This window comes from Arctopsyche grandis, chromosome 8 (genome assembly GCF_051622035.1).
Source record: "Arctopsyche grandis isolate Sample6627 chromosome 8, ASM5162203v2, whole genome shotgun sequence".
In the NCBI taxonomy this organism is placed as follows: Eukaryota; Metazoa; Arthropoda; class Insecta; order Trichoptera; family Hydropsychidae; genus Arctopsyche; species Arctopsyche grandis.
In genome coordinates this window covers 15,858,604-15,886,339 of record NC_135362.1, presented here as the reverse complement: position 1 = coordinate 15,886,339, position 27,736 = coordinate 15,858,604, and the positions used below count along the sequence as shown (strand labels likewise).

At 33.7% G+C, this 27,736-nt stretch overlaps 4 protein-coding genes across 6 annotated transcripts in view; 1 reads left to right on the top strand and 3 right to left on the bottom strand.

The window, feature by feature from the left end:
* Window positions 1–111: 111 nt before the first annotated feature.
* Window positions 112–3,155, bottom strand: LOC143915209 (deoxycytidylate deaminase-like). Of its 3 annotated transcripts, none has more exons than XM_077435710.1 (6): window positions 3,097–3,155; window positions 2,241–2,603; window positions 1,062–1,217; window positions 780–868; window positions 453–666; window positions 112–375 (listed from the first exon to the last, which is right to left on the bottom strand). In XM_077435710.1, the coding sequence occupies exons 2-6, from the start codon at window positions 2,417–2,419 to the stop codon at window positions 312–314; spliced, it is 702 nt and encodes a 233-aa protein (XP_077291836.1). In that variant the 5' UTR covers window positions 2,420–2,603; window positions 3,097–3,155; the 3' UTR covers window positions 112–311. The 3 variants fall into 3 exon arrangements, with proteins under 3 accessions (XP_077291836.1, XP_077291834.1, XP_077291835.1); XM_077435708.1 differs by lacking the exon at window positions 3,097–3,155 and adding an exon at window positions 2,680–2,827; XM_077435709.1 differs by lacking the exon at window positions 3,097–3,155 and adding an exon at window positions 2,698–2,759.
* Window positions 3,156–5,109: 1,954 nt separating this feature from the next.
* Window positions 5,110–10,322, bottom strand: LOC143915857 (RIB43A-like with coiled-coils protein 2). The gene is made up of 10 exons (XM_077436678.1): window positions 9,698–10,322; window positions 9,471–9,611; window positions 9,118–9,275; window positions 8,967–9,045; window positions 8,725–8,886; window positions 8,387–8,651; window positions 8,132–8,151; window positions 5,983–6,078; window positions 5,325–5,431; window positions 5,110–5,251 (listed from the first exon to the last, which is right to left on the bottom strand). Exons 1-10 carry the CDS (start codon window positions 9,821–9,823, stop codon window positions 5,110–5,112), a joined length of 1,296 nt encoding a protein of 431 aa, XP_077292804.1. The 5' UTR covers window positions 9,824–10,322.
* LOC143915206 (histone-lysine N-methyltransferase SETMAR-like) lies at window positions 5,344–8,097 on the bottom strand. The gene is made up of 2 exons (XM_077435705.1): window positions 7,469–8,097; window positions 5,344–5,685 (listed from the first exon to the last, which is right to left on the bottom strand). The coding sequence occupies exon 1, from the start codon at window positions 8,012–8,014 to the stop codon at window positions 7,571–7,573; it is 444 nt and encodes a 147-aa protein (XP_077291831.1). The 5' UTR covers window positions 8,015–8,097; the 3' UTR covers window positions 5,344–5,685; window positions 7,469–7,570.
* Window positions 10,323–12,905: 2,583 nt separating the features above from the next.
* LOC143915492 (uncharacterized) overlaps window positions 12,906–27,736 on the top strand; it is a 77,699-nt gene continuing 62,868 nt past the window's right edge. Inside the window, exon 1 of the mRNA XM_077436179.1 lies at window positions 12,906–13,315. Coding sequence (XP_077292305.1) covers window positions 13,081–13,315 — 235 coding nt within the window. The 5' untranslated portion in view covers window positions 12,906–13,080. The remainder of the gene's footprint in view (window positions 13,316–27,736) is intronic.

Below are 27,736 nucleotides of genomic sequence, written 5' to 3'. Positions count from 1 at the left end.
AGCTTTTATAGTTGAATGTCATGGAAAAATTTGACTGTCGTAAGATCAATTTTTCGAAATGAATTGTTAAAATGCAAAATGTTCCATGAAATTAATGCAATCAAATTTTTGTACCATCAATAAAAATGAAAAAAAATATGTTCGAGTTTCTTTATGTAATTTACATGTATTCATTAATTTCCTTTTTATCATCTTCAACATTGTCGCAAATAATAAGACCATAAAATTTTCAGCTCAGTAGTTAAATCCCAAAAATAGTATCTCTTAGTATGACTTGTACGATGTTTATATTTTGATGAATAATAAATAAATCAAGTGTCCGAGTTGATTTCATCAAAGTCAATAATAATTTTCTTTTGCTTTGGAATATATTGTCTGTAAAAGTGAAATGAAATGTTCGTATGTTACATGATTAATAGTAGAAAATTCATATTTATAACATTAATACAAACCTGTAAGTAATTTTAGCAGAGTCGAGCATACGTTTTGATGCCTTCGTCCCAGGTTTATCACTGTGTTTATCTGATAAGTACACGATTTCTTTTATTCCCGATTGGATGATCAATTTCGCACATTCATTGCAAGGGAACAATGCTACATATATAGTGCAATCTCGAACATTAGCTACATTTTTATTCAATATAGCATTCATTTCTGCGTGGCAAACTAAAAACAAAAACGTCGTAATTACACGGATATATTGTAATAATTGAATCAATAAATTTAATTGAACTGCCTGACTACTGTTAAAAAAATACTTAAAAATAAAATTAAATCACCATAAGCATATTTATTGTCATATGAGGAGTCTGCATCTTTACACCAAGGATATTCGTCATCGCTGCACCCCCAAGGCATGCCGTTGTACCTTTGCAGATGTAAGATATTAAGAAAAAGATAAGTAAGAGATAGAATAAATGAAAATTTTCATTCAATGGCATTATCTAATTTGATAAATCTTTGAATGAAATTTACTTTTGATCCCAACCATCAAAATAATAAAACCTTTCGTATTGTTTTATTGTATAAATGATCATTTGAGAATTATTGAGAATATTTACCCCATGCCGACGACTTTGTTATCTGGAGATATGATACAAGCTCCAACTTGAGTGCATGGATCTTTACTCCTCTTAGCGGCAAGAAAGGCTAATGCCATAAAATAATCCGTCCATTCGAGATAAGTTGAACGCTTTCCTAGACTGCATGTTTTTGGGCTGAAATTTAGAATTCAAGTATTCAAACTATTGAATGCTTTTTTTTAATTTAACCGTTTGCCGCGGCCGTCTTCTATGGAAGCTTTGGGCGACAAGTCTGTAGCGCGGCTGTCTTCCATAGAATTTCTGAACTTTGCACGGGATTTTGAGGCTTATATGCGCCTATTTCAACTGTTTTAAGGTTCAAAATTGGTTAAATATATTACTGAGAGTCGAATGCCATCTATTCAATTGCAAAAATTAGTTTTTTGTGGAACCATACTGAAACCTCGTTTATGTGACGTCACGTCTTCATACAATTATAAAGAATGATTATTTGACAATTAATCCAAAACTACGAGATATATTATGTATTTTATTGTTGAAAATAATACTTTTTGTGTTAATTAACATATCTGGTTACTTGAGTAAATATTAAAATCTGTATTTAAGGTCGAAAACTCGATTGGCAAATTCGCGAAAAAGGTGCCGCATACAGGGCTTATTCGCTATATTTATTGCCGCGGGCAAAGGGTTAATATATAATTTCGAAAGAGATGTAAGTTTTGGGTCGTAGAATTCGTGCCGTTATCGAAAAAATATATTTTCTAATGACGATATCGAATTCGATTCCTTTTTCAGTTACGGATCCCGATTCTTTTGTCAGTACCGGATCAGGGTTTCTGTTTCAGTTCCGGTTCCCAGCAACCCAGTTCCGGATTGCTGTTTCAGTTTCAATTCCGATTCCCTTATATACATATAAAAAAAAAACCATTCGTTTCTGATTGACTGTCATTGAATATATTTTTTTTTCGATTTAAATAAATTCAATAAAAAAACAAATGAATGTTTACTATTAGATAAAGCGGTTTATATTACAAATACCGAGCGAAGCCGGGTAAAACCGCTAGCAATAAATGAACATGGTAAAAAAAGTCTTCCAACCAAACAGCACGTGTCATTTTTCTAATAGTACATAAATTCATCACGTGGTAACTTTTTGGTGAGCGTGAAAAGCAAATGTGAATGACAAAATAGGACTACCTTTGAGGAGTGACGTGTAATTTGGCTACTTTAGACTCCAGTTGTTCAGGGATGGAAGAAGCCGACGATGACACCTCCATGACATATGTCAATTTGCTCAAATGATTTCGCGCTAAAAGTATTTGGTCCACAGTTGTATTCATAGCAAACGTCAAGTTCACCATTTTACGAAAGCTCATGATGGAAACGATGTAAGTTTGTGTGGTCAGCAAAATCAATTTTCGACTAGGTACAGCTTAAGCTACGCCTTTAAAATCTGATTGCAGCTCTAACAGATACTCCTAATCTGACTTTTTTAAATATTTCTGTCGCGTTCTCTCACGAATGCACTGAGCGGTAAGTATGTTCTCTCACAATGACGGACTAAAAAAAAGAGTGCTATAATTTATTAGCTACATGTTCGAAAAAATTTTTTTTGCCAATAAAATGGTAAACGGACTACTAATCAAATGTGAACCTGTCACAGGACAACTGGTCGCTCTAGATCGGTCACTCGTGATCATCCGTCACGCTAAAACTGGTCACACCCTAAAATCTGTCACGAGAAAGCTGGTCGACTGATTTTAGGGTGTGACCAGTTTTCTCGTGACCAGTTTTAGTGTGACGGGTGATCACGTGTGACCGATCTAGAGCAACTGGTTGTCCTGTGACCGGTTCACATTTGACTAGTAATCCCCGAACCCAATAAAATATGTATTGAAAGTAGGGATGCCAGCCGTTTAGGATCGGCCTGGATTGTCTAGGAATTGAAGCTGCTGCCCAGAATCCAGGATGAATGTCAAAATGTCCCGGAATTTCAGAGAAAGTTATCGACCAATATGCAGAGAGATGTAATAAGAATAGAGGGGGCCCTTACGAATAAATTGTGGCGGCTCGCTATACGACATGGTCGAGCTTGGTCACCTTCCTGCGAGTGGGGACCAATTCGGCTGTGTTCAGAGTAGCTACCTCACTCTGCCTTCAGCCGTCATAAATAAAGCACGTGCATCAACATGTCAGTCGTCTCATTCGTTCATCCCCCATAAGATAATTGTTGTCAATTTTACGCGGTACGTCTCTATAAATACGCTACATCGCACGGAATACAATCGGATCTTTTCACTTATAAAAATGTATCCCATGTTGTTTATTGTGTGTTTTTGAATGTATTGTGCAATTTTTACCGATGCTTGCCCATCTTGCGAGTAATATAAACAAACAGAGAAGTTTTTATCGGACATACGTCGAGCACCAAGCGTCAAATACGACTGATGCTAAAATTATTTAGATCTGTCCGTGGACAGAATGTCACTTGACAACAAAATAACACCTAAAGTCACTTCTAGTAATATTACATTTATCTGCCAACGTCACTACTTTAGCGAAATTGCCCAAAGAAGGGAAGATATAATTCATACTTGATGCTATTGTTTTCTTAACACGTTCAACCCGGCGTGTACCACCGGTGGCCACGCGGATAGTGCTATAGCAGACTATAATTTTCCGGTTCCACTTCATTGAGCACCCTAACACTAAAATTCATTTAAAATTCTAAAGATTTAGGGACAACTCATTATATAAAGTGATTTTATGCCGTCACGCGTAATTGGGTGCCGATACGCGTGACAGTGCCGCCACATGGGCAAATGTATGAAATCATGCGCCGGGCTGAATGTGTTAAGAAATGCATCACATATTTAAAACAAAACTACGAATTTAACGAAAGAAACATTAACAAAATAAAATGTCTATCTTTGAAGAAAAATATAAGAATGTTTTGAATTGACATGGGAATAATTATCGAATATCCCCAACATATTGCAAATCAAAATTGATATCGATGCTCTGTATAATGAATATACAGAGCTTCGATTGGTGTTCCCTGCTCTGAACAAAAAGCAAACCGATGACAAAATATAGGCAGAGTTCTTCAAAAAAAAATGAAAAATCGGTTGAGCTGATGAAAATTGTGTCTTCTATTTTGTCCATTCCTGTAAGCAATGCCTACCCAGAAAGAGTTTTTAGTCACATGAAGGCCAGGAACAAAATGAATGTCAACTTAGTAAAGGCGGAATTGCAAGTCAGACTGAATCATGAATCGTATGCAGAATTTGCGGACATTCTTAAAATATAACAATTAAATTAAATATGAGACCAATTAAGTTACCATAATTAGATAAAGTTATTGAAAAGAATAACACAATAAAGCAATTGTGGTGAGATACAATACATTCTTATTAGATTTTAGATCTCTTATTATTGCTATGAATAAAAGTTGACCAAATAAAACATAAAAAACTGTATTATTATTTTTTTGTAAATAAAAAAATCCTCGTATGTTAAGTGGTTTATCAGTGGAGAATATTGTGAAATTACATAAACATACGTATGCATATTTGTAGATACATTTCAGTTTTGGGCTTTATGCCCAGGAATTGTCTCGGAAAAAGTTGGCAACCCTAATTGAAAGAATTATTTACTAGAAACTTATTGTTACAAAAATTAGATATTTCCACTAAGCATATTGTAAAGCATTTTCTTGGAATATATGTAGATGGTTAATGGTATTTATTAAATTAAAGTAATAAGGGAAAACATATTTTGAAAATTATTAATTATTTATTTATCGATAAAAATTTAGTGCTAATAATACATATAAAAAATTACAAAATTTATCCAATGCTATTAATTAAAATCATCCTATAAATACATTTAAATATTTATTTATTTTTAAAACGTTTTTTATGTATGTACTAGCTATGAATTCATCTAAGTGCCATAATTTTTTTCTTAATTGTGATAGAAACATCTAATATCAAAAATTAATGCATGTATGTACATACATATTCAGTGCAAAATTCATTTTTGACATGTGTGTCTATTGAAAGTTCTAGCGACTGGATGTATTAAATTTACTGAAATATTCATCTGTTGGCTCATTTCTATACACAATTTTATCATAATATGCTTTTTTATCTTTTTGTTGTTTTGAAAGCATTAAATTTTCTTCTTTCACTTTCATAGCCATTGTCCTGCAAAATTCAATAGTAAAAACATTTGTGAATACTAACAAAATTATATTTTAAAACTAGCTAACATAGTTACCTTCTTTTCTTTTGATTTTCAGTATCAGACAGTGCAGACAAATTAGACATATTTATTACAATATTTTCCCAATCATTGTCAAGTTTTTTATCAGCTTCTAACTGTGCCTATTAAAATTTATATATGTTTGTACTTAATATTAAATTATTGCATACAATATATTATTGGGTGATTCTTTAAGTCATGCCCGATTTTAAAAATAAAATTCAATAGGTTAAATTTTGACGAAAACAGTTTTATTAATCAATTATATATCCTTTTATACAAATCCTTCCTATGAGACTGTCGATTCCATTTTTGTATAACGTGCTTGTTTTTTCTTGAAATTCAGTTTCTTGCTATTTAAATTATTCTGCAGAGACTGGAACAGATAAAATATCGGAAGAAGCACCAACTTGCAATATCTCAAGACTTATTTTCCCAACTCTTTTATATATACAAAACACATACACGAAAGTGTTTTACATATTTAAATACTTATTTTACGATATAAACAATAAAAATTAAAAAAAATAGTAAGAATTGATTTTTAAACGTTTTTTTTTTATATTTTAAAGGTGTGTTAATGGCTTCAAAATCTATGAATGATCACAGTATGTCTCGTATATAAAAGATATTACATACATTTATACAAAAAAATTTTTTGTATACAATATACAAACTCCTGACATAAGTTGGTGAAACGGAGCACAAAGGCGGCGCTGAACCCATGTATCGAGCTCGGAAGCAGGGCCAGTTTGAGGGGGCTGGCTACCTGTGTGCAAATATATTTGGGTTTCCCTGCCCTTATTTCCATAAATATATTCATACAAAATGAATTAAAAAAAAAAAATTTTTTTTTAACCTCGTGCACATTTAAAAAATTCTTAATTATGTATAAAATAAAGTTTCATATTGTATAATAAGTAAATACATATGTAACTGCTATTTTGTGATTTTTCAGTCAATTATTTTGCACCATTTTTTTACAAGCATAATTTTCATACCATTCCGAAGTGTTATTCAAAACATTGAAAGATTATTTTTGATAGAATTTCATCACAATATCCAATTACATACATATGTATGTATATCGGACATAAATTCATCATGTGACATATTTAGGTAGTGATATTTTTTAACGAAAATAATTGGTGAAATAAAGATGCTAAATCCAAACATCCTATGTATGTCGAAAATCTAACTGACTGAATAGCTAATAGTGGTATGCATAAAGTGACCATACGTCCCGTTTTGAACGGGACCGTCCTGTTTTTAGGTAGCCTGTCCCGTTGTCCCCAAGCACAGCTTCGGGACGTCGAAATGTCCCATTTTCAAAAAGAGAGTATATTTATTGAATTATTATATATATATATATATATATATATATATATATATATATATATATATATATATATATATATATATATATATCGTATAATTATTGAATACATTTTATGCCTGCCCGGAACTAATGCACCCGTAAAAAGAGTCTTTTCACAGATGAACAAGTTGTGGACGACCGAAAAAACACAATTGCAAATGACAGCTCTTAAAGCGATGTTGTTAATTAAAATAAATTTTAAGAAATCCTGCCAAGAGTTTCATTCTTATTTAAAAGCAAACCCAGTAATACTTAAGAAAATTTGTTCATCAGAAAAATATAAAACAACATAAATTTTTTTGTATTTATATTATTCATTCCTGTTCTTTTCTTTTCTTCATCAACATTCCTGTTCTTTTTATTAATAAATAAAAACTATGAAAAAATACGCGTTTTCTTGAATACACATATTATTACGTAAAAATTGGTAGATGTCCCGTTGGACAAAAATAAATGGTCACATTAGGTATGCATGAACAATTTCACTATAATTGAGGAAAATATAGTATTGGCTTAGCCAAACAACAGACAATAAGAACTAAATTTATAAAAAGCGAGACTTAATACAAAACAATAGTAAAAAATAGTCAGTTTGAGAAATGATAATAAACATTGTTCAAGAAAACAAAATAAAAAAAACAAACGTTTGAAAAATCAATATAAACAAATATATGTAGAAGACGATAGACATTTCTTAAAAATATGTTACATTTATTGCATAATATGATTACATGTTCCCACGACCGGGGAAAATTATAAATACTATCTAATAAAAACATACGTTTTTTTTTCAAAACTTCGACATCACGATCTTCCATAATTTGGTGATCGATTGGATAATATGGCCAAAGACGATAATCTTCGTTGTTTCGGGTTCGGTTTTTCAATCCTCGCCGTCACGGCTGCCCCCTGCGTCTGCGTCTCTGCCTCGGTCTGAGCTCGGCCGTCCGCGTACATTGCACACTTTGTTCATATCGACGGTCCGGCTTTGCTCGAAAGTGAATCCAAGCTTTTTTAAACGGCGAAATGCTGATGAATTGTTAACGTTCATCTTCTCGGCAATCTCCTTGGTTGTAATTCTTGGGTTATTTTTCACCAAGTCACTCACGATGTCATCATCGATGACGGAAGGCCGTCCAGATCGGGGTTGATCTTCCATGTTGAAATCACCATTTCGAAATTTGCAGAACCACTTCTTAACTGTTCGGAGAGCAGGAGCATGGTCCAGATACACCTCTTGGATGTTTTTTTGTGCAGTTCCAACACTCACTCCTTTCCGAAACTCATACAACATAACATGCCTTAAATGTATCTTTTCATTTTCCATTTTGAAAATTCTCTTTCATGTAATATTAATTGTAATATAATATTGTAATAAACCAACTTATCTAGAGTGTCTCACGTCAAACTGACAGCGATTCTGTCAAATTGTAAGAAAAAAAACCAACTCAGCACCACTGCCATCTATGAAAATCGGGCACGAACTTATGCAATCATCCAATATATTACATACATATTAACTTTTTATTTGCGGAAGACTGATTACAATCCTCATCGCACTACTCAATGAATGCAGGAGACTGTAATCTCAAATAATATATGCTAAAAGCAGGAGGCTGTGATTACTGATCACAGCCCTGTTATAGCATTTTTATACTGCTCTCTATTGGTTAAAAAGTTAAGCTTTGAATATTCTTACCATTTTGAAAGATTTTCATATTGTAAAGTATACTTACTTTGTGTTCAGCAATTTGATTCAATTGAATCATTCTGATGGTATATTTTTCTTCTGGAGACATTCCTTTATACATGTAAGTGATTGATCTGTGTGGTCCAAAAACACTTCTTGCTGTATTAGGATTTTCAGTCATCAAATCGGAACTAAGGGTATTATACATCTCAGCTAAATTATCTTCATTTTCATTGTTCAAATCATTTGTAATTTTATTGGATTTTTCTTCAGCCTTTAATTTTATAAATTATATAAATACATATTTTTAAAGTAACTTTATAGAAAATAAATAAATGTGAAGTTACCAATATTTTGTTATAATGTGCATTGGCAGATTCCAATTGTTTTTTGCAATCTCTTTCGATTAGTTCCAATTGTAAAGCTCTTTGGTCCCTAGCAATAATTGCTTGTTTGTATGCACGTTCTGCTGCTTTTTGTTCGGCATCCTTAGCTTGTTTTTCATGTATCTACTCATAACATAATTAAAGGTGTATTTTATAAGCAGCTTTTATGTTCTTATGATACACTCACTACTAGTGTATATTACCTGCTGTTGTAACCAAGATGAGCATTGTTCCCTCATTATTTTTGTTCTTTCTTCACAATATAAGTCTTCTCCTTCAAACCTAACAACAAACAAACAATTTTAATTACAAAAATTTATCAAAAATGTTTAAAATATGTATAACTCATATTACTTTTGCCCAGATGGTAGACCAACATCTTCATCGGTAGAGCGGGGTGGTAATTGCTTCTTCAAAATATTTGGATCATTCAGATCATATTCCCGAGAATCAATTTGGTTTTGAAAAGTTTTTCTGTATTCGTTTATGTTATTTGATATTCTTTGTCTTTCCTGTAATAGAATTATTAAAACTCTTTATTTTTTAGTTTAAAACCTAAATAATAATAAAAAAACTGCTAAATAGTAAGACAGTTTTTATATTTATTTAAACATATTTTTAAATTAATAATACACTTAAATGTATGTATTTGATAAAATTTAAAGGCACCAACAAATGCCCTTTGCATCGAATAACTTATATTTTACCTCATTTTCTCTTTGATTTAATACTTCTGCCAATTGATTGTCTTTTAACATTTGCCTGTCGAAAGCATTTTCAAAATTTCGTTCTGCTTCTTCTTTTACCTTTTTTTCATAAATTTGAGATTGCAAAGCATTAACGTCAACCTTAAAAATACAACAGGAAAAAATAATAGGATCTGCCTTTAATTTTACATGTTAATTTTGTATAATTATATAATTTGTCTTTGTACTCCAATTTTTCGAATTCTGGGATTGAATATTCTCGCTTGTCTCTCTAATTCAATTTGACGGCGTCTTTCTCTTTCACGTACTTCTGCTTTGTCTTTTTCTGTGGCAATGTACAAATTTCCGATCATACTTACCAATTAATTTAAAACTTGAGTTATAGTGAGATAACAGACTAAGTTCATTAATTCGTATCAAAATGAAAACTAAAATGAAATTATTTATTCCTTGGTAACGGTTTCTATGGAAAGAAATTGTAATGATTAAACTGATTCAGACATGTTAACGTGAACATAAGTATATCAGAGAAAACTGTTTTTAGCCAAATAAATGGAATACAAATCAAATCACAAATATGCACAAATGTTATATGTGTTATAATATAACGTGTTTCCTGCATACATGTATACGATGGAATGAAATTTATGTTCTAGCGTCATATACATATTTTATTTTATTGTTACAATCAATATACACTCGTCATTACAGATCGCTCCAATGCGACGAGTGTACGATAACGGTCAGAAATACAATAATACATATACAATCAGAATACATAGCATATAACAATTAATCAGTACAGAAATAATAATCATAGAGACATCTATGGATTATTTTTAGATTTTTGTGTACAATTATTATTACAATTTTTATACATATAATAAACTCGAAATTATAGAGATGTCTATAGAGATATCTATAGATTTCAGATTGCTGTGCATAATTTTTACAAATTATACACACAGATTTTGTGACAACAGGAAATGATCTAATACCAATTTTCAGGAACCGTTTCAACAATGATCAGATAAAAATGGCACACTCTGATAGAGAAACGATCGATTTGGAGTCACAAAACCCCCAAACTTAACCAGCAGTTTGACGAGGACACGAACCTTCGACCTCAGTGGTGCTAAATATATACGCTACCATTAAGCCATACTGCTGGCCAATATGTACATATTTAGATTTTTTTTTCTAAATTTATAAATAGTATGAATAAAAAGTTAGGTAATTGGGAAATTTATCTGCAAGTAAATTTACATTTACATGAAAAAATGTAAATGTAAATAAAAAATTACATTAACTTTCTTGAGAAACAGAAAATCAATACGCATGTACATACATAATATTTAATATAATAAGTGTATTTTACACGTGTAGTTCATCATAATACGTATGTATAGGTAAATTTCGTACTATTTGAAACCTGTAACGGTTTTTAAAAGTATTTCAAAAATATTGTCTAAATGGAAATTCGAAAGTAAAATATTTTCACAAATAATAATACACTTAAAAACATTACACACATCGATACAGATATCTATATAAATAGAAAATTAGCATCATGTATCAATACTCAAATATGCACTGATACCGAATCATATGACATCAATTTAATTCAAAACTCGAATCCGAAATGTTCCTCTCCAACTTATATTTAAATATGTTTAAATTCGTCCATATATATGTATATATGTATGTATGTACATAGAAATTCATTGCACTCTCTAGGTATCGACGATAATATTAATCGATCCTGAGACTCATTTAGGGGTAAACGAATTATTGCGCAAATCACGATTAACAATCGTTGCCACAAAAATCGCGAATACTGAATATCTGGCAGTCAAATTCTCGTTAGAACAATATTTCACGTGATGGAGATTTTAGTGACTTCGATTGATGGAGTTTTTGGGTGCCAGATATTCCGTGATCGAGATAGTGACGTGCGTGAGATCGCTTTTTGCGGAATAATCACCGAACCCATTTAGAAACAGTCATATACACGTCGAGAATTATATCACGATCCTGATACGATAAGATGACCATTGTTTTCATATTTAAAACCGGGATGTATAAAATAGCGTAGACAGCAAAAGAGGATAAGTCACTGTTGTATAATAAATAAAATAAAATAAAATATCTCATTTTTGTTAAATGAAGAATATGTACATTAAAATGCATTTATTTTCTTAATGCTTTACATGTATTAAGGTCTGTTCATACCCATCCAGCACGACCCGAATCCTGCAAGTATTCTGCAAGTACGGACAGTATTCTTTAGTACATTATATATGGACGCGCATGAATGTGTAAATGTACAAGCGCGAATGGAGTATGAATACGTCCATATAATGTACCAAAGAATACTATCCGCACTTTCAGGACACCTGCAGGATACGGGTCGTGCTGGATAGGTATGAACAGACCTTTATGGGTATTTATACATCCCAAATGTGAATCGCTACCAGGATAACCACTGCTACGAAAATCGCTCGCGTGGATGTCCTGTCGGGCAGTTTTCTGTACGGCAATTTTTCTGTGCAACGAATTTTTGTGCGATTTTCGTTAGCGGCAATTATCCTGGTAGCGATTCGCATTTGAGATGTAACCCGTTTACCATATATTGTTCTTTACAGTAAAAAATCCTTCTGCTGGTGCATTTGTTCCTGATAAATAGAAACAAAATTTGACTAATTTGTCAATACTTTTGTAGGACACGTGATTTTTTCCGAATACTTTGTATATTTATGCATCTATTAGATAAAAAATTCTATTACATAAAAAAGTGTAATGGTTTTAGATATCCAAAAGACCGGTCTCCATCACGGGCCCGAATGTGAAACGCCCGAAAATGCAAATATCGGAAGGCAAAGATCGAAAATCTTAAGTCGAAAGATAAAAAAAGGGTGCATGGTAAACGGTACATACTCACTTAATTTGCGCGAGCAGGATACAACAGGAACAAGAGGAACAGGCTTTTCCTCCCGTATTCTGCGCGGGCACATTAATACAGGAGGAAAAGCCTGTCTCTTTTTCCTGTTGTATCCTGCTCGCGCAAATTAAGTGAGTATGTACCGTTTACCATGCACCCTTTTTTTATCTTTCGATTTTCAATCTTTGCCTTCCGATATTTGCGTTTTCGGGCGTTTCACATTCGGGCCCGTGAGGTAGACCCCCAAAATACTAATACTGTCCTGGTAAAATCAGTACGAATGGTCACCTTACACTATTTGATGTGTTTGAAATTGGTGTGAAAGGGTATTTATGTATCAGCACGGTTCCTAAAAGTTGCTAAAGCATATGAAATAATTTTAAAGCCGAATGGCATGAACGGCAAAGGGCGAGCGAGTGTTCGCGAGCATATGCGCAAAGTGGCAACTGCAACTGGCAAGTAAAAAGTGTGTGTTCGCAAGAGGCAGTAGGTGGCAGCGCGGCGAGTGCGAGCCGCGACGCGACAGTATATTTGATTTCAGTCGAGCGGCGGCTATCGTCGCGTGCAGTCGCTCTTTTGGAGCGTCGCTCGGTACACTTTAGTCGTCGGAGTCTCTCGTGGCGGCAGTGCGAGTGCGAGTGCGAGTGCCAACGGCCAGCGCACCCGACAATGAGCGGCCGACGAGCGCACACCATTCCTGCATCCGCTTCCAGACACCCCACCCCCACCCCCACCCCCTCACAACACGTGCTCCCCTCCACCCACCCCCAAACCCAACCTCAACACCCCGACGCAGCCTCCACCTTCAACCTCCCCGAAGACGACTCCAAGCTCATCAAATACATCGACGATAACGTGGTCGGCAAGAACTCTTCCTTCCAAGGACCCTTCGGACGCCGCAAAGGTAATTACAACTACATACATATATATACCAACCACCAACCACCACCCACCACCCATCACCCACCACCCTACCCCATCCAACCCCTTCTACGCTGTTTTCAAAATTCATCAATGAAAATGTCACTGCATCTATACAAATTGAATCGAACATTTCCCTAGGAAAGTCTGTGCGCAATTTCCACTTGAAATTTTTCAATTCGGTCCAACGGTTCTACCGTACGATCGTTTTTACTTTATCTATGTACGTAGTAACAATAGATGAAGTTTTGTGATCATGCGAAAATTCGAACTCGAGATTTTGTTTTTTTTATTGTTTAATCAAAACAATCGCATTCGAAACCGAACGAGTGTTTCAAACGATGCGTCATTAAAAATTTAAAACATTTGAAATGTGTATATATAATCAGGTGTTTTGTTTGAAATTCGTCGATATTTTTCTGGTAAACTAAGCTCTGATAACAATAAGCGATCATAACGATCACACCAAAGATAGACGCCGCCATTATTTTATTCTATTTTATTCTATTGTCAATCCGACTCGACGTATTCTTATTGGAATCTTATATGTATCCTGTCGGTAATTGTCACTTGTTTTTCGCCTTCCGCCGCCATTTTCTTCTTTGATTATATTCCATTTCATATCTTTCTCTTCCACACAACTCGTCTGTCGTTTCCTTTTCCGCTTTAAGCAATTCCATTTTTGGGTCACTGCATACGCAATCAGAGCATTCGATACGGAAAGGGTAGTTATTGCCTACGAAATAAATGGAAAGTAAGGGTAAGTGGAACTCTAATTATTCACTTATCCTGACTATTTGGCGCGACATGAAACTCGACATGACAATCGTAAAATATGCTAAACTTTCTATGTAATTCACAAAAACGTATCTGTTTAAACTCCTATCAAAAAATGGCCAATGATTATTAAATCAAAATAGTGTTGGAAAGGTGCAATATAGTTTGAAAGTATTATTATGAAACTGAAAAAGTTTCAGTTGTAGAAAAAAGAGACTGAAAAAAAAATTTGAAAAAGACGATGTAATACTTAAGTTTTGAAAAGGTATGCATCAAAATACAGAATATCAATATTTGAAATTGTACAAATGCAGAATATTCGAATTTAGGCGTTAAAGGACCAAAACCACCCACTCCTACCCACCTGATAAAATAATTATTTTATCGCGAATTAAGTACATACATATATAGACATATTATTGCATTAAAAATCGATACAAATAGCAAATATCAAATTCCAGAATACCTAATCCAAAATGGATTAGGTAGTCAAATGTCCAAAAAGATGCATTCGCAAGGGTGGCTACGCTGATGTTTGCTTAAGGGTAGCAACACAGACCAACCAAATCGTAATTAATGCAACCAGACGCTTGTTTCAATTATGATTCAAACTTTCAAATGTCCAACTTTAAATAAACATATCTGATTGGTTAAATCATAATCATAAAAAAAATTATAAATTATTACGAATGGACTTTTTATGTATTTATATAATATAACAATTATCTGAAATTATTATTTTTAATTATTTGTGATTGAGTTTAGGTTAACGTTTTTAGGAACCACATACAGTTATCGAATCTAATCCACGATTTTTTTCATTTAACACATATTGGTTGTTATTAAAGAAAAATTACACCGATTAATTTACTAAACATACACTTGCCGGTAATGGTGTTCAATTGTAAATCAACAAGTCTGGTAATTATTCTATTTCACTCGTCATTATTAGCATGAAAACTTTAATCTATAAACAACTAGTGTTGTTCCCGTTGATATTTCAACGGCTGATTTTGAAATGGAATTGATACATTAACCACACCCGAGGCTATGTATTGTCGCTGACATATTCTACATGCACAGCCCTTGCATATGCATATCTACCTACATATATAATATACTCTCCTCACCATTTAATGTGCTATTTATTGCTGCCCTCGCGTATTGACCCTTCATTCCACCCCCCGCCTTGCCCCCTCATTCCAACCCCGCACACTCACCCGGCCGTCCTCGTACAAATGAGTATGCGTTCTTGTCAGTGTTCACGGCGCGATCTCCTGCGTTCGTATGAACTTCTGATAGTTGTAATATTGATATTCCACATATGTAAATATAATTTGGATGCCCAATCTTCTCAAACGCTTTTGATTGAAAAAAATCATCAAATTACTCCTCGCGAATAATAAATTTGTGACATTCCCGCATATGTTAATTTTTGGTATAGCACTTTGCCTATACATATTTCTGATCTGAAATGTTTACACACATTCTGTTGTCACAGCTGATTCGAGCGTTGTTTGCTCGCATTGAAAATACGCTACAATAGTACACAGCTCGATTATGCAAACGTTGACAACACTACACTCGCCATTTTCAGAAATTCGTCATAAATAACCGGTGCACGTGTGACACATGCTCGGTTACGTTTTCTATGCAGGAGACCCGAAAAATTAAAGGAGAAATTCTAAAATACCCGACCAAGTGGTAAAATCCGAAGCTCGATTTGAAATTAGTTGTACAAATGGTTTCACAACTGAACCGATGTCAATCCAGCCCTTTAATTTACATCTGTAATCGAACCATTCGCCCAAATATTCCTTTAAGCTTGCACGTTTCTGAAACCCTTCAACCCCTTAACTGAAGCCTTAAAAAACACTAGTTGCTTTATTAAGTCAATACCCTATAGTTGCACGTTCTATTGTACTATGTTGTATCGGTATACAACATAGTTATGTAAGTATATATTCTAGAAATTTCGCATGACAATAGTCCATCTATAATTGATCTATTATTATCATCGTGATATTCAATTTCTGCTTGTTCTTATTCGTATTCGTTTCAGGAAGCTGTGATCAGATCTTTAAAAATTCATTAGGCGAGAACGAGTTTTTGTCGTTCTGTCACAAAGGATAATCAATTTAGAATCAATCTTATGCTATTATCGCGGTATATTATAATTGCTAATGCTAATGAAATACATAACTACCTGTTCTATAATTGAATTCTCGCAACAGTTATGTGGAGGAATATATCGAGTTGATCTCGTGTTTGATATATTTAGTTCCACTTAGTGCGATTATAATTATTCTGAGTAGAAATTACGTTTTATCTTGACAATGAATCTTTAATTTGTATAAAATTGAGTTGCAAGTTATTTTTTGGAATATTCGGAATATTATTTAGAATAACTTAGTGCTTTATTATATAGAATAGGGATGGCAAATATGATTTTATCGGCGTGCCAAAATAAAAAGATACATATAAAAATAATCATGTTGAATGTATAGTCATTCAACAATAATGATTTCAAGGAATAAATTTTTTTTGTGTGTCGTCGAAGATTTTTCGCGTGCCACGTATTTAGTGTTGTAAAAGCTCCGATTCAAATCGGTTAGCATTTATTGTCATTATTTTTTTCCTATTTACAGCAATTATTATCTAGAAATGGTTCATTTTTTTTAAATATTGTACCTTTGTGACTAAGAGGGACTAAGCTAGTTCCCTAAAATTTAAAAATATTGACAATTCAATTAGAATAAATTCAAATTGTTCACTCGCCCCTATCTGAGGTAGTGGTAGTGAATTGTTATGGTATGGTCCGTCGCATCGTTTGCTTGCACGGGCTGAATTCTGTTCCTTTCGTGGTACTGGCAAATTGTTATGTTTGTACAGGCGTTCTGTCGAAGACAAAACATGTTTTAAGTTACTCGTCTCTTCAAGCATTCATGGAGTTTCCATTAAGAATATTCTGATTTGTGTCGATCAAACATCATTTTGAAATTATAATTTTTTTTTCGTTAAAATAACACATGTTTACACAGAACTTCTTGAGTACAAATATGGCAAGGGACTCGGTTTGTGAAACGATTCCCTCAGAACAGATCAGTGCGGAGTGCGCGGAAACGAGTAACGAAGCCTCGGAACAAATCATTCAGAAGATAAAATTTTGAAGACAAACAAGACGTTATTAAGAAATGTAGGCTACTTAGGATATTTTTAATAAATATTAAAAATTATACTCATCACTTCAAGACAGATTATTTGGGTTATTTTAGCAAGATTGTAATGTCTGTGCTTTTTATTCATAGAATTTTCTTTTAACATATAAATACATACATATGTATGAACATACGTAGATTTTGTATGTATATTATGATACATTCCGGACTTTATCGTCATGTCCCTCAAATGCGTTCACCATAATAATAATACACAACCTTCTCGTGACAGTTTATATCTTTTTTTATGAGTCTGTTTGTTTCAAATGCGGTTCATAATTTTTCACCGTAGATATGTTCTCGAATTTTCATTTATTTTCACATACATGTTTACAGACGTAGGTAGGTATAATGTGCATATTTTTTTATAACTTCGAGCCTTTGAAGAACGTGAACATTTATAGTTTTCGATTGTACGTATCCATATTCTGTTTGAAGTTTTCTTGGAATATTTTAAATATCACACACCTTCAAGTTCGAGTCTTCGAGAACAAACGACCTCGACCCATTTCCGCGACTAATCCGCGAAAAGTATGTGATCACATTTCGCCATTCTCGTATTAAAAATACGATGAAAAATTTGAAACGTTACGCACAACATACAATACCAAGTCGATAAATTTCACCCAAAATGCTTCCCGAACAAATGAATGGATATCTTTTTGCTATTTTAAAATACGCAAACATCGTAAATACTTACATGTGCAAAATCATTTGAAGTTGAATATGTGAGTCAAGGTTTTGTTTTTTTTTCATTTCATTTCAATGTGGGTTGTCAACTTCAAATCTGATCATCAAAATTCGATAAATAAACATGGAGAGTACATACATACATTTGTGTGTAATTGTAAGTAATTCTGCCTTTGTTATAAACAGCTCTTGAATGATTTTGTAACTGCTATCAAACTTTAGCAATGTATGCATTTGATTTTTTGAAATAACAACAACCATTTCTTTCGTGTTATTATATAAAAACATGTTTTTTTACAATATTTTTATTTGGTTGAATGGTACATTTTTACTGACTGATGTTGCTCTACCTACATATACATATAAATTCATATGTACATAAATATGTTAGAGTCGCATTTATTTTATAGGTACCATTTATCGGCCCGGAAAATAAAAAGAATGCCCCTCCTAAAATAGCTCGCACGCCGGTAACAAAAATAAAATTTGACAAAAAACCCTAACAACGTAATCTTAAATGAATAGGGCCAATCCTAACTTAACCTAACCTAATATATATATATATATATATATATATATATATATATATATATATATATATATATATATATATATATATGTATATATATATATGTATATATATATATATATGTATATATATATATATATATATATATATATATATATATATATATATATATATATATATATATATATATATATCATCATCATCATTTACAGCCATTCGCCATCCACTGCTGGATGAAGGCCTCTCCAACACGCTTCCACTCGTCTCTGTTTTGCGCAACACTCATCCATCTCATTCCGCACATTTTCCTAATTTCGTTCACCCATCTTCCTTGCGGTCTTCCTTTTACTCTATTGCCTTCTCTCGGGTACCATTCAAGCACTTCTTTTGTCCACCTTTCGTCCATCCTCCTAGCTACGTGACCCGCCCACTGCCACTTCAATCTCTTCACCCTATCCACTATGTCCACTACCCTTGTCATATTTCTCACCCACGTGTTCCGCTTCCTGTCTTTCCTCGTTATGCCAAGCATACAGCGTTCCATACTTCTTTGAGTGCATTGGATTTTATTTTGCATCTTGGCGTTCAGTGTCCAAGTTTCACATCCATACGTCATCACTGGCAAAACGCATTGATCAAAGATCCTTTTCTTCAGGCAGAGTGGCATTTTTGATTTAAAAACAGCATTCATCCGTCCAAATGCACTCCACCCTAATTTCATACGTCTCTTTATCTCTTCATTTTTACTACCAGACATGTCAATTATTTGACCTAAATATAAATAATTATTTACTACTTCTACTGGTTTATCATCTAAGGGGATGCTATCAGGCATGCAATAGCTATTGAACATTAGTTTAGTCTTATCTACGTTAATTTTTAATCCTACTTTTCTACTTTCCCTGTCCAGCTGTGTTAGTCTGATAAGTAGGTCAGCTGAATCACGAGCTACTAAAACTATATCGTCTGCGAACCGAAGGTGACTCAAAAAGCGACCATTGATGCTTACTCCGGCTGTATCCCAATCCAATTTCCTGAAAACTCCCTTAAGCACCGCATTGAATAACTTGGGCGAGATTGTATCTCCTTGTCTTACTCCTTTTCCTATGCTAAATCTATCTGTACCTGAAAAAATTTTAACCGAAGCTGTGGCATTCTTATATATTGCAGCTAACAGTCCCACATAGGGTTCCGGCACTCCCTGTGTTTTTAGAGCGTTAAGTACTGCATTATGACTAACTGTATCGAAGGCTTTCTCATAATCGACGAAACCTAGGCACAATGGCCGTTGATATTCGTTGGCGCGCTCGATTAGTTCGCCAACTACTTGGAGGTGGTCCATTGTGCTGAAATTTGCCCTAAACCCTGCCTGCTCTATAGGTTGGTTCTCGTCGAGGATATTCTTCAGCCTTTCTGTAATAACCTTCGTGAAGAGCTTGTAGACCGCTGAAAGTAGACTAATGGGTCGGTAGTTCTTGATATCGCTTTTGTCGCCTTTTTTGTGTATTAAAATGATAGTTGTATATATATATATATATATATATATATCCCTTATATATATGATATATGCACTAGTTATTTTAGTTGATTTTTTATATCGTGCAGGATCAGATCCAATTTTTCAAAGGTAAACTTCTGCGTATTCAACACAAACACTAAATTGAATAAAATCATTTGAAAATGTGTGTCGAATTGGCATATTATCTGATGTCACGTTTCGCTCGAGAGCTCCTTTTGTTATGTAAAATATAAAACACACATACAAATATAATAAAATGGCACCAGTACTGTACTGTTTGTGGTGCATCGACAAAGAGGAAAACGCGCACTCGCTATGACACTAGATTCTAGTGACTAGATACACGTTTAGCTCATAAAATATTGTTGCATCTTGTAAAACTGTAAATTAGTGTTATATGTAGTTATAGGGAGTTTCAAAGTGAGTCTACGTTATGGCAAAACAGGTGTATCCGCAGACAGTGTGGGTTAGGCAGTGGTTTATATCTATGTATGTATGTAGTTATATAAAATCTAGGTAGTATATCGTGTGTGTACGAAATGTCAACAAGTCGATTAGAAGCTTCACAGACAAAAAAACATGAGATGTTAACAAACTGATGTAGCCTCTCCTACATCGTCATATCCTTGACTGATCGAGATAAAACTTTGTACTATTATCTCTCTGGTCAAATGAGATATCATGTACTGACTTTGTGTATTAATTTTTTTATGAAGTTCATTTATTTTTATTTATACGTAGTGCTATCATTTGATTGGGTTTTTATATGAAAGTTTTCTTTAAAATATTTAGAAATCCGCCTTTGTTAGTATTTATAATATAGTGCATGTTATTATATTGAAAACATCTAATATTCTCTTGTTATATTCTGAAATATATCGTCATATAATATTGAATTTATTTTATATTAGTCTCTGATATAAGATTTTTAATATCCGCTAATCCTTTTTCCGATTGTTTTAAAAATTATTTGGTATTTTTTATAAATTTAATGGGGAATATAATTGAGTTTATTTTTGATTATACATACATAATTACGTTCATGATACTTTCAGTTTGACAGACAAAAGAAGTTATGGACATAAACGTACTTTATTGGAAATATAACATTGCCAGTAAAAAAAATACCGTGTGATTTAACAATTTTTAAGTGCAAATAGATAAAATTTCAGTGATAATATTTTTTTTCATGTGCAATAATACATATTTGTTAGAATAATTTATTTATCGTTGAATACATTTAATTTAAGTTGAATAATTTGTTTTCCATGCGATATATTTGTTATGAGTGTACCTACATTATTTTTACTTACCTCCTTTACGTTTTTATGAAAGTGAATATGATCAAAATTAACGTTCAATTAATTAGCACCCAAATTTAATCACCATTGTTCCAGTGCATTTAAAACCGAGTAATAAAGTCATAAGTTTATGACTCATATCAATTTATTATTCTTTTTTTATATTCGCTAACAATAGACGAAGTTTTGTGATTGTGTAAAAATTCGACCTCGAGATTTTAGCTCATTTGAACCCAAAATCGGTCAGTGATCATGTTTTAATGATTAAAAAAAAATTTGTGTGTTTTATGTGTGCCTTTGTATTCTTCTTTAATGTATTAATAAAAATAAATAATCGGAATAGCTCTACGAAATACTGTCTTTTTAATTCATCAATTAAACAATATTTATGACCTGTGCTTCTATGTACTTATGTATGTAAACGATTCATAAATATCGTCAAATAGTTCGTATTCGCTTATACTGGGGAGACATAGAAATTCAATTCGAAACTTTGTCGCAGAATTTTCCGATTATACAATCGGAAAATTCTGACACAAGGCGTTCCGTTCCGTTGTCTGAAATTAAAAAAAAATCAAATAAATATTTTGACCTTTATCTGGGATTAATACTGAAAGATACATAGCTGCGTCATAAAAGTTTCTATATTTTATGGTTGTCCGTCTCTACGCCCACGTATGTATGTATGTCCATTGCTACATCGATTTTTCACGAGAGCGAAGGTCTCTTCGAATGGCGGTGGACAGCTACATAGCTGTTGACCAGCAACGATGATAATATGCATATCGTGTGCATTGTTTACAAAGGACCAGTTGCATTTGTAAACGTTACGCATGCAATTAGCATACATTTACAAACTGTCAACGTTGCGATACGCTCCGAAGGTCAAGCTGAGCGATTTATTGGCATTTCCTTAAATTTTCAGACTAAATGTATTTTTGCCGATGTCCGGTATTCTATTGTACAATTCACCGATCGATGCGAGGCGTGTTAGGGTTGTGCGTGAGTATATGCGCACCGAACCGCGAAGCCAAATTGTTCTACGACCATAAATGCGAAGAGTTGATAACCGTTCATACTATTTATTAATTGATTCCGTTCATATTTTTTCGATGCATCGAATCAATCCCATATTAATAAACGAGCTAATCAAAAGTATACAGTGATTTTGCCAAATCGTTTCGCATCTTCAATGAAATGGGTGAAATCACATTTGTAACTGGTGACATTTCGATATCTGCATCTGGCTTCCGAACATGCAAGTAAAACTACGTATGTGCGAGCAGGATGCAATTGTGTGATTTACTAGCGTGTGTACGAGCTGGATGCAGGATACAAGCCACGCGCATACTAACACAAGATCAATCTTCGTTTGAGGAATAATCCGTTCAACTAATATTGTAACGTCTGGACAAAAAAAGACAGGTCCGGTCGTGTCGAGACAATAGCAGCGCAGTTCAGTTGTTATTTTTGCCCATCCCTACGAAAAATTATGTTGCCAATAAATCACCCTCCTTAATATATTATGTATCGAGCAATGCTCTGTCCACTATTGATCCAGACAATGGGGGCATTCAAATTGAAAATACAATTCATAAAAAAGAGGGATGCATGACATGCATGACACCCCTTCCCATTTGGATTTGCCTTGGATTGATATTCTCGATAAATAATTTATATTATTTTAACATAGATATATACCAGGAAGGCTTAACAGGTAAACTCCAATGCGTCTTCCTAGACAATTACTGACAAATATTGCAGCATTTTTTATTACCTAAATCGCTGTATTTCGAGAGGCTGAAGAATATGAAATTAACAATTAATTAATTAATCCATAGAAACATCTATGAAATTAGAGTTTTACATAATTTTTAACATATTGTACATAAATCAAATTCAGATATATGTGACATAGCGGGTAGGATGGTTTTTGCCAATTTGATGTAGGAACCGTTTCAACAATGAAATCAGATAAATTGACAAACTGATAGGAAACGATCGACATGGAGTCACAAATATCTAAGTCTGGCCAGCAGTATTAAAGATTAGCACGGGATCAAACCCGGTAACCTCTCGGTGCTAAACATAAACTGAACCAGCGAGCCATACTGCTGGCTAATATAGGTACATATATAAGTACGTATATTGTGCAATCCATAGACGTATGAAAGCTGTATGCTCGACATAACGGTGATAGATAGGAAACGGAATACGTATGTGAAAAGTATAAGGGTAGTTGATATAGTAGAGAGGGTGAAGAGATTGAAATGGAAATGGTCAGGTCACGTATTATAGAAGAATAGACGAAATATGTGCTGGAACGTTACCTAAGAGAACTTAAAAGGGTAAAAGGAAGTTGGATAGACGAAATTAAGAAAATGTGTGGGGTGAGGTGGATGAGAGTTGCGCAAAACAGATACGAGTGGAAACGTTTTGGAGAGGATTTCATCCGGCTGTAAATGATGATGACATTCTAAATATTGAGAAGGCCGCAAGGAAGATCGGTTGAAGAAATTAGAAAAATGTGTGGGGTAAGGTGGATGAGAGTTGAGCAATCGAGAAACCAGGAAGCGTGTTGGAGAGGCCTTTCATAACAACCATTCAGCAGTGTATGGTGAATGGTTGTTTAGTGATGATATTTTGCAATTATTTTCCAAAAACACCCTTTGAAATATCAACGGGCACAAGACTAGTTTTATGATAAAAACTTTTTATTAAAAATTGGTCGTGAGCTGAATGTGGATTCGGGGCTGAAATTCTGTTTTTTGCAGGTTCAAGAATTCAGACTTTCGCGTAATAAACCAAGTTGCGAAATTTAGTACTCCTCGGCAAAACTTTATAAGTTTAATTAAATTTGCAATTTAAAATACATACGTAAGAACGTTTGCTAATTCTCTAAGAAGGACAAAACACGTTATGAAGATAAAGAAACTGATAGATATGGCTTCTAAATGACTCATGTGGCTTGTATATCTAAATACATATACCACATATGTTTGTATTTATGTATATAGAATAAGCATACAAATATTTGGCGGATTTTCAGATATCGTCAAATTTTCCTTCCGTCCATTGACTGCTGGTTTGTGACCTTTCGCAATAAAAGTCACTATCTTGTCAGCGTGACCTTAAGGTTACTTTTTATGGTTAAAATGTCAAAAGTATTTTTTTTCGTGACCGTGTGCGTGTGCTTTCACGTAATTCCGTTCGTAAATGGGCCAGAAGGTTACGGTCAGCGAATATTTCCTTTTTGTCACGCGATAATGTTGTAACCATTCATTGTCTCGAAGCTCAAATTTGATAAACATCGAAAGTTTATGCGATTAAAATATTTCACACGAAGGTTATAAGCTCATCGCGACATGTATTCATTGTGTTTAAGTGTTTACGTTGTACTTTGCGGGTAGATTGCAATTTTTGTCGCAATACGCAGTATTTATTTTTTATTTGACGTTCGGCAGTGGCGTTCATTGTTGATATATTTTAATAAATTTATTTACTGGCCTTGGACTTTCGACGCCTCTCGCTGATTTTGTTGATCGTTTCTTCTATTGAATATGCAATTGTGCATTCGCAAATACAACATCGACGCTTCTTTAAATACATCCATACTTAAAAGTATAATGAAGCAAGTATTATTGCAAATCAAATTAGATATTTGTTTGAGAACTTTACCAGTCGATTATCCAATTACTGTACGTATTGCGTATAGACTGGGTTTAAAGCCAATTTAAGTTATATAGAGATTTGGTTGACGGACTATTGGCCGAATGAACATTTCGCCGAAGGACACTAGGTCGACGGGCGCCTGGTCGAATGCACTTTTGGTCGACGGACATTTAGCCGAATGAAATATTAATTATTTAAATTTACCAAAAATATCAAATTTTAATGAGATCGCGGTGATTTCTGAATAATGTATCTGGTTTCAGTGAGTTTTGAGTAACTTCGATACACAATCAGCCTAATGATACAAATCAGCTAAAAGTCCGCGCACCAGAGGTCGTCTATTATGTAGGAAAATTTTTAGTCTAAATTTCAGAAGCGTTCACTGGTTACTACATAAGCGATTACCTACCAAAAGAGAAGTCACGGGTTCAATTCCTGACCAGAATCAAGAATCGAAAAATTTATTAGATTTTCTCGATGATCGTGAATCCAGATCGACCGTCTCCTGCTTGAGTTTGCCAATTTATCTAATTTGATTGATGTGACGGTTCCAATAAAATCAGAATTCCTTTCCTCTTTCGCAAATTTGGCTACTCCAGATCTTTTGATTGTTGCTAGCATAGGCGCCGTGAAAAAATTCGGTCCCGGGGGAAATTCTAATTAATCTAAATTCTTATGATGTACATAGGTATAATGTGTTTTGCAACTTGTACAACTTGCATGCATATATTAAAAATATCTAATATATAATTTTATATAATATATATAAAAAGTCGTCTGTGTTCAGCACACCCCGCTCGCCTCGCACCGCTACCTACGCAAAACTACTTGCAAGAAAAGTCGGAAAATATGTACATATATTTGTCGGGAAACATTTTGTCTGAATATTATATTTTTTATATGCATTCATTCAAATAGTTATCATAAAGCATATGAAAATTGTGATCTGTATTTGAATAGAATTTACATATCTTGTTAATATCTTCAACGATAGTCGAAGCCATCGAATAAAATATTCAACTTAACCAGAGATCCAATGTTAAGTCTCAGTGAGCCATCGTTGTGGATGAATAGTAACTATCATATTGATAGTGCAACCAATGTAATGTGACAATGTAACATTGATTAATTAATATTCAACGAGCGAATTTCGGTATAGCGCGTATCTCAGTAGGCGGGCCCCGTACACTATTGACATTTTTAGGTCATACAGCACGCCCAAAGCGTAAATCAACGCTTCTAATACAATGACATTTGCAAATCTTGAAGAAAAAAATAGGTTCTCAAATGTAAGCCGGTCGCGATTTTTTTTAATTTTGCAATAGCGACATTCGAAAACTAGCTTTGGATTTTGTGCGGTAACTTTCTTATATCATAAACATATGCTCATTTGACATTCGATCTTTGAAATTATGTCTATATTTTGAAGTTGTGATTTATGTATAAAATATCGCTACATTATGTATGTACATATATGTACATATGTATGTATATCGGTATCCGCGCGTGAACACGTCTCCGTGTGAAACTGCTCAGCGCCTGTAACACTTGTAATTTCGATACTTATATTTGTGTTTTACGGCGAGGAAGTAATAAAACAATAGCAAAATTATTGAAGGATGCTATTTGAAAAGGGGTGTTATAAAACATTTACAGGTAGCTATGAATCAAGAAACATAAAAACAAGTCGATCCCAAGGACGAATCCGGGAGAAAATTGTATTCGATGTTTTATTCAGGAAACACATTTTGGAACTCATTTCCTCATACATATGTACGACTATACATCGTATATGTATTATAGAAAAATATAAGGAAAAATTCGGTATTTGTACCTATGTATATTAAGTGCTATTATAATTTTAGAATAATCATAGTCATTGATTAGGTTGACATATAAAGGTCTATTCAATTATTCACTAACTAGCAAAGTAATATCAGTGCACAGAAAAGATTACTTTTTCGCATACTATACAGCAGCGCACGTTCAGATAAGTTTTGGCCGAGTGCAAGGCAAAATCAGCTTTCATATACATATGTATATTACAGAGTGCGACGATATGGCGCATTATTGCTTGCGTTGTATCGTCGAGTCAATATTGTCACAATATGAGGTATCTGAATTTATTAATTTGCGCTGCGCACTTTGCACTCGCTACTATGACGTCACGTCAAACGTGAATATTTCCACATTGGCAAAAGAATACTGCGTTTGCTGGATACGCTACGGTGACATGTACTGCTGTATAATGTGAATAGATTTTGTCGACTACTGATGAATGTGTCCATATACATAGAATGTACATACCAAAGAATTCTTTTCGTACTGCTGTTTACGTGCTGTTCCCGGTCTGTGCTGTGCCAGTATGGATATACCTTATTTGATCTTTAGAGGTTAGTTGGACTTGTCTTTTCAATTTAAAAAATGGTTGTAGTTTCAAATGGTGAGTAGAGGTTACAGAATAAAATAATCAAGACCAAGTGGATGATGAATTGAATTGGAGATGTGTGGAAATAGGCAGGAATGGAGGGAGATTGGAGAAGCATCCAGCAGCAGTGTATTGATGATGATGATTTTGGCAGGTACATTATTAAACTCTATTCTAAAATTCAGTATATTTATACTGCTCGACTAAATAATGACAACAGTTTCAATGTTTTTGAAAACTTTTCATGCATTTCTGTAAAATGTCCCGTTT